General features: G+C 51.6%; 1 protein-coding gene across 3 annotated transcripts; it reads left to right on the forward strand.

Annotated features, from left to right (window-relative positions):
* Positions 1 to 2,378: 2,378 nt before the first annotated feature.
* On the forward strand, positions 2,379 to 7,000 carry SQSTM1 (sequestosome 1). Of its 3 annotated transcripts, none has more exons than XM_074604553.1 (8): positions 2,379 to 2,718; positions 2,872 to 2,967; positions 3,772 to 4,001; positions 4,124 to 4,280; positions 4,732 to 4,821; positions 5,347 to 5,591; positions 5,826 to 6,033; positions 6,689 to 7,000. In XM_074604553.1, the coding sequence occupies exons 1-8, from the start codon at positions 2,541 to 2,543 to the stop codon at positions 6,844 to 6,846; spliced, it is 1,362 nt and encodes a 453-aa protein (XP_074460654.1). In that variant the 5' UTR covers positions 2,379 to 2,540; the 3' UTR covers positions 6,847 to 7,000. The 3 variants fall into 3 exon arrangements, with proteins under 3 accessions (XP_074460654.1, XP_074460655.1, XP_074460656.1); XM_074604554.1 differs by having other exon boundaries at positions 2,421 to 2,718; positions 4,735 to 4,821; XM_074604555.1 differs by lacking the exon at positions 4,732 to 4,821 and having other exon boundaries at positions 2,421 to 2,718.
* The last annotated feature ends 399 nt before the right edge of the window (positions 7,001 to 7,399 follow it).

The following is a 7,399-nucleotide window of genomic DNA, read 5'->3' on the forward strand; positions in this document are numbered from 1 at the left end:
GAGGAGGAGGAGGAGGAGGGGACTCACTGAGTCACCCCTGTCCCGTGATGGGTGAGCTAAGCTAAGAGCAGGCTGGTGAAAGCCTTGTTTTCCTTATGTTTTGTAAAAGTGCATGATGTCACCACCAGAAAGCTGAGCGTGACTCAGCACTCCCCACCAGGAGAAGGGAAATTCCCTCTGGCTTTTGGCCCCTTCCATATTTGCCAACTGGATTAAAGTTCACACAGAGGAAAACTTAGATTTCTGGTTTTAATTTGGTGCATCGCCTGATAATTATAAATGCATCAATTAATCTGGAGACACGACTGGCTTGAAAAGGCCCAGCAACTTGAGGTCAACCCCCTGTGCCACAGACCCCCAGGCAGTGATGGAGAGGGGAATGAGGAATTGTCCCTGTCTGGGTCGGCAGCAATTCGGTGCCAAAAGAATGAATGCGCTAGGGCTGGGCCCCAAAAGCCAAGTCTTTGGATCCATAAATAAGACCAAAAGTGGCCATTGGGGTCCTCAGAAATAGGGCAGAAGATGGACATGCGAGAGGTGATGCTTGGCAAGGCAGATAACGGCACTGGCAGCATGTCCTGTACCGCGTGCCCTGCTAACACCAATCCCAATTCTGATTTTATGGAGAAAAATAATTCAGATATGTCAAGCCAGCAGCTTTCACCGACATTTTCAGAAATCAGGATACACACAGCAAAGAGGCAAAAGGGAAGGTGAGCGCAATACACCTTTGCTGCACGCCCAAACCTTTCGATATCTCGTGCTGTAAAAGCCGGTGAATCATTCCCTGCACAGCATCATCCATCACCCGCATCCACTTCTGTTTATACTTTAACTCATCACTTCAAGGTGGAATGTTTGCCATGTCATACCTAGATACTGAAATTCCTAGAAAACTTTTTAAGTTAAAAAGGGCCACCCCTTTCCACTGTAAATACTATTCTCCAGAGAAGTCTCATGATTTCAAAATTGCCACACACATACCAAAAATGTATCTACACAGACGCACAAGTGTTTTAACATAAATACTTTAGGTCAAGAAATAAACTACCTCCACAACGTCAAAATTAAAACTTATCCTTCTCTTGACTGGAGAAGATGATAAATCATGACAGTTTCTCCTAAGTTTTTATTATCTTAAACCAAGAAATATGTCACCAAGAGTCAGAGTGGTCAGGCCCTTGGGTGAGAGGAAATTAACACCAACGAGGAACCTAATAATCATTGATCCATCTTTATTTAATTACACTTGGACGGCACAGTCGGTATGTTCTGCCAGCTGGACTTTCCTGTGGCCAGATTAAGAGGCCTGTCAACTGTATCTGATCTGCAAAAAAATACTGCTGCCAACCAAGTTGGAAAGCCCCCAGAACATCCTCCTTAATGTCAGTTGTGTTTATACTAGTATCTTTATTTTTAGTCCCCCCCTTCCGAAACGCTGGGTTCAGGGAAGAGCGTTAGCTGAAGAGTTATTTATTCCTGCCATGCTGAGCACACACCCTGCCCCCCCGATGGACACTGCCACCCTGGCTCCTGCCTCCGTCATGCTGCTGGGGGTTGGCTTTGCTTGCTCCGATGCAGAAGACGGAGGCGAGGAGCAGGACCGGCATGCCGAGTGCTGCATTGGTGCGTGCCCTGGCTAACGCGGGCGGCTGCTGCCAGGCTCAGCTGGGGTGCCCCGTGGTGCACAGCAGACCTGAGGTTGCATTTCCCCACCAGTGGGTCTCGGAGCCCACGTGGCCGCCCAGAAGGTACCGAGGCCACACTCGCTCCTTGCTGCCCACGCTTTTGTGATCAGCAGGGCCCTGCGCCCCCAAACCGCCCCTACCCCAGTCTGGGCATGTGAGCGCGAGCATGGGTGCTGCTCGTGGGGCCGGGCAGGGCAGAGAGCAAACACGGGCGAGTGTCCACAGACGGTTCCGGCTGCAGGAAACGCACCAGCGAGCCTGTACCCCTCATGTCACATGGGGGCAGCGGCTGACGTGCACAAGCTGGGGGCATGTAAGAGAACTTAAACCGAGTGCGAGGGGGCTTCGCAGAGATACCTGCTCCTCAAGCTGACGTGCCTTATCCTTAGCAGCCCCTTGGCACGTGTATTTTAGACCAGTGCTGCGCTGCCCCGTTTGGCTGCGGGACCCCGGCCCGCAGCCCGGACCCCAGCGGAGCCCAGCGCGGGGGCGGAGCCTGGTCCGCAGGGGGCGGAGCCTGGAGCTGGGAGGACACGGTGAGGCTGGCGCGGGGGGGCGTGGCCTGAACTGGGGGCGTGGCCTGGAGCTGGGAGGACACGGTGAGGCTGGCGCGGGGGGGCGTGGCCTGAACTGGGGGCGTGGCCTGGAGCTGGGAGGACACGGTGAGGCTGGCGCGGGGGGGCGTGGCCTGGAGCTGGGAGGACGCGGTGAGGCTGGCGCCGGGGGCGTGGCCTGTGGCGGCGCTATAAGGCGGGGGCGCAGGGCCCAGCTGTCGCCCCGCCGCCCGCCCGCCGCAGCTACCGCAGCTCCGCCCCACCGGTCCCTGCCGGCAATTCCTGCTGCGCCACAGCCATGGCGGCGCTGACGGTGAAAGCCTACCTGCTGGGCAAGGAGGAGGCGACCCGCGAGATCCGCCGCTTCTCCCTGCCGCCGCCCGCCCGCTACCAGGCCATCCACGACCGCGTCGCCGAGCTCTTCCAGGGGCTGCTGCGGGCCGGGCCGCCGCCCGCCTTCCGCATGCACTACAAAGGTGAGCGGCGGGGCGGGGGGTGCTCCTCCGGGTCAGGCCCCCGTGGTCCTGGGGGTGGGAAGGCCTCGGGGCTGCCCGGCGGGTGGGGTGCCCTCGCCGCCCCCTCCGGTGACAGCCGACCGGGCGCCTGACCCTGCGCTTTACCTTCTCTAGATGAAGACGGGGACCTGATCGCGTTTTCCACCGACGAGGAGCTGGAGCTGGCGATGCCCTACGTGCAGGACGGTGTCTTTCGCGTTTACATCAAAGGTAACCCCGCACAGTTTCCCGGGGCGGTCGCAGGCCTCTGAAAACGGGGGAAACGAGCCCCGGCCCTTCCCCGGGTCCTCAGGGGCCTGGTGGAACCTGCAACCTTCGGGGGGAGGTGAAATAAAGGGCTGGGTGATATGCCAGAACGTGAATCCTTGCTGCCGAGGTGGGGTAAACACATCACGAGTTTCCTCCTAGCCCTGTCATCTTGACTGGGCCAATGTGAGCCAGTGTTGTCCTGCTGGCTCCCTGGAGACGCTGGATTAGCACCCGTATCTTTAATATTCACAGCAGTGCATTAGAAAGCCTTAATTCTGGCTTATTCCTCAGTGCGCAGTTGCTCCCTTGTCCGTTCCGCTCATGTAGATATCCACAAAACTTTTATCTGTGGCCTATCTAATGAGTCACTCCAGCGATGTTGTCCCTGCTCTCATCTGTTATGCCTCCTGGCATTTCTTCCTAGCTCCCTCTCCAGAAACATTTTGTTCTTGCAGTTCTTAAGAAGGTGGGACCAGAAGCCAAATGGGGCAGTGCAGCACTAATCTAAAATAAACAAGCCAAGAGGCTGTTAAGGATAAGGCATGCTCAGTTTGAGGAGCAGGTACCTTTGCAAAGCCCCGTTGCACTCGGTTTAAGTTCTCTTACATGCCCCCGGCTTGTGTTTGGCAGCCAGTGTAAAAATAAACCGACCCAGTAAGTCAATACTGCTCTGACAAGGGCTGTTTGCGCTTCCTTCTCCTCTGCCCGATGTCCAGCCTTTAAATAGTAACCTTGTTTTGATGCAAAGTTTCCTTTCCTTAATAGAGAAAAAGGAATGCCGGCGGGACCATCGCTCGCAGTGCAGCCAGGAGCCCCCCCGCGACATGGTGCACCCCAACGTCATCTGCGATGGCTGCGAAGGACCGGTGGTGGGTGCCAGGTTCAAGTGCACTGTCTGCCCAGACTACGACCTGTGCAGCGCCTGTGAGGGGAAAGGCATCCACAAGGAGCACAACATGGTGATGTTTCAAAGTCCACTGCTAAATCCATTTGAGGTGAGCACAATCAATGGAGGGGGAACTAATGAATGGGGATATTACTCCAATTTAAGTCACAAGTTCCAGTTACTCAGAATCTGGCTGTGTGAAGAGAGTCACGTGAATGTTAACCTTTACAGTGGCTTCCCCGAGGACGCTGGCTCCGTAAAATGCGGCATGGTGTTCCACCCTTCCCATGGATGCACTGCTGGGGATATCCTGGCCCTGCAGCTCCATGCCAAAACTCCGAACAAGCCCAGGCCGGCACTGCAGCCTCCAGTCCACCCACTGCAGAAGGTAAGAGGAGATGGCGCTGGTAAACAAGGTGGTGGTGGAGCCAGAGTAGCTGAGGTTCTGCAGCACAGGGTGGAATCTGGGTGGAAAAATAGACACAGGAACTACTCCAGTTTCCTTTCAGTGCAGAGCGGGATTATTTTAAGGCATGCTTGGGCCCATGCAATAGATGGGGATGCAGAGAGAGTATTGGGAACCAGACAAAGCTGAGCTGTTGGGTCAAGCATGTCACTACTCCAGTTCTGCCTTTCAGCATGGCTAATGAGCCTTAACAACGCTAATGCCACCGGTTTTCTGTTCCAGAGGTAGCTCAGAGTTATTTTTTTGTCTCTATACTGCCTTTGTGCAGTGTGTGAGTGACAGCAAATGAGCACCAAGATCTCATGGGGATACACTGGATAGGTGCTTTTTCCCTCTGAGCTCCTATGTATGCTAACAGAAATTGTTTTTCTAGAAGCTTCTACTAACAGCCAGCCTCAGGACCCCAATGTCACCTTCTTAAAGAATGTTGGTGAGAGTGTTGCAGCTTTTCTGAGCCCCCTGGGTAAGTGACTTACAGTTTGTTATCCCACTTCCCGAGACTGGCTTAAAGGTCCTTTTAACAGGAGCAGCCGTCAGCTGTTGTGGCTGATACTGGCACTACCTCCTGCCACTAAGCCTCAGCTTACTCCTGGCACTAACAATTCCTAGGCTTAGAACAGCCACTCGGTACCTTTTCAGAGCCCTCCTTTGGGAGGAAATGAGGAAAGATTTTATTAACGTGTCACCACTGCAACACACTAATCTTAAGTCAGTGGTGACTCAGGATTTTGCCTGGCTTATGTAGACACAAATAACTTCATGCATTTAGAGGGTCAGGCTAGGCTTGTTTCAGGGGAAGACAACTATTTGGTGCTTAGCTATTCGTTGCTTAAAGAATGCTTTGCATCTTAATCTGTACCTGTTATATGGCAAACCATAGGATTACAGAAACCTTACAGTGTTTAGACCGGGATTGATGCACGCTGTTTTAGGACTGTGCTATGGAAAAACCTCTGTAAGACTTTGTCCATCTCAAATGCATTTCTAGGTATTGATGTTGATATTGATGTGGAACATGGAGGACAGAGAAGCAAAGTGACTCCTGCTTCTTCCAATCAAGAGCAGAAGAGTGCTGAGTCAAGCAGCGGTACGGTTAACCAGGACGCTCAGACCAAACAAGACTGGAATAAAACAGATTCTGGTACAGATGTAAATGTTGTTGCGGAGCAGATACAAGACATGGTGATAGATCCTGTGCCCACACAAATGGAAGATGGCAGCTTCCAGTCACAGGTACAAGAACTAAGACATTAATTGCATAATGCTTGCTAAGGCTTTACTAGAAAGGAAGACAAACATTTAGCATGCAGTGGGGGATTGATGCACAGCACCTTTGCTTTACTGGTTTACAGCAAAGGTGGTGGGATGAGTTTTGGATGTAACTTTTGTATTAAAGGCAGATAGTAGGAGGATGCATCCTACCTGGAAAGCACTGCAGCACCTGGACCATTTTTCTTTCCATTTCAGGAACACAGCGAGTCCAGCAGTTCATCAGGGGGTGATGAGGACTGGACCCACTTATCTTCCAAAGAAGTGGATCCTTCCACAGGTGAATTGCAGTCTCTGCAAATGCCAGAGACAGAGGGTCCCAGCTCCCTGGATGCATCTCAGGATCCTCCCCAAGCAGGACCTACAGGACTGCGAGAAGCTGCACTCTACCCACATCTCCCACCAGGTATGAGAACATACGCAGGTTTCATAGCTGGGAGTAATTTTCACTCAGGAACTGCCAACTTGCCTGACATAAGCAAACTTGCTTTTAGAGGTGGTAAAAACCAAGGTCATGCAAGTTAGAGCTAAACTTGTCCATAACTTTGTTAGCAGGTAGGGCAACTCTTGCACCCTGTTAGGGACAGTGAGCTGGTTCTCTTCTTGAATGTGGGCAGCTAAGTCTTAACAAGACTTCTGACTGTAGACTAATATGCCATTCAAGCTGTAGGAAAAAAGATAGTATCCTAAATCATGTCCTTGCTATGTACTCTTCAAGAGAGCCCTTTAATGCAGGATGCAGACGAGTACATCCTGTGACTTCAAGACAGCATTTTTCTGGTGGGAGCCAGTAACAGTATGCCAGGCTCCTTAACTGAGATCAACAGCACAGTGTCCTACAGCAAGGCCAACCCAGTCTGACTCAGAAGATACATAACCAGCTAAGAAAACTGCTATCTCAAACGTCTGCCCTCCTGGGAGATAAAGGAGAGCACGTTGTGTAGCATTTAACCGGCTATCCTAGGATTAGTGCCAGCCTACCTATTGTGTGGTATTAAAGCCTTTGCTGGTTTGCCAATTATATGAAATACTTCAACTTTAAACTATTCTTCTCTTAACAGAAGCAGACCCTCGCCTCATTGAATCTCTGTCCCAGATGCTCTCCATGGGCTTCTCCGATGAGGGTGGATGGCTCACTCGACTCCTGCAGACCAAGAACTGCGACATTGGGGCAGCACTAGATGCCATCCAGTATTCCAAGCAGCCACCTCACTTGTAGTAGTCTGTGTAACAAAAAGCACTTTCTTCCTAACTGAAAGCAAACAATGTGGTACAACTTAATCAGTGGTTCATCTTTCTCCCTGCTAAGGGTTTCTGTCTCATGTTCCAAAGTGCTTGTAGAATGGAGGAAAAATAAATACTAGTTCCTGTGATGAGTCTGTGTGAGTGTTTTAAGTATCACAGCTGTCTGAGTTAAGAGCGGAGGGACTAGACTAAGAACATGTGATTTTATGAGGCAGCTCAGGCCTGTACTGCCTCCTTGGTGTTCCCCCTTAGGGCTACACTTCTGAAGAGAATTAAATGCTTTGCTGGCTCCAAAGCCTGCTCTGCAGCGCTGGAAGAAAGGGTTGCTAGGGGAGATCTAAACAAAGAGGTGGAACAGGAGAAGAGCTGGAGTTTGTAATGGGGAATTAATTACAGAATTTAATTGTACTGACCAGGACGCCTTAGAGCTTTCTCCCCTGAAGCTGACCTATTTCTATTCTTATTTCTAGCTGATGTGGTTGTTAGATAACACTGTGTAATCCTAGTACTTGCCTGCTGCAACAGTC

This window comes from Larus michahellis, chromosome 11, assembly GCF_964199755.1.
Source record: "Larus michahellis chromosome 11, bLarMic1.1, whole genome shotgun sequence".
NCBI classification, from domain to species: Eukaryota; Metazoa; Chordata; class Aves; order Charadriiformes; family Laridae; genus Larus; species Larus michahellis.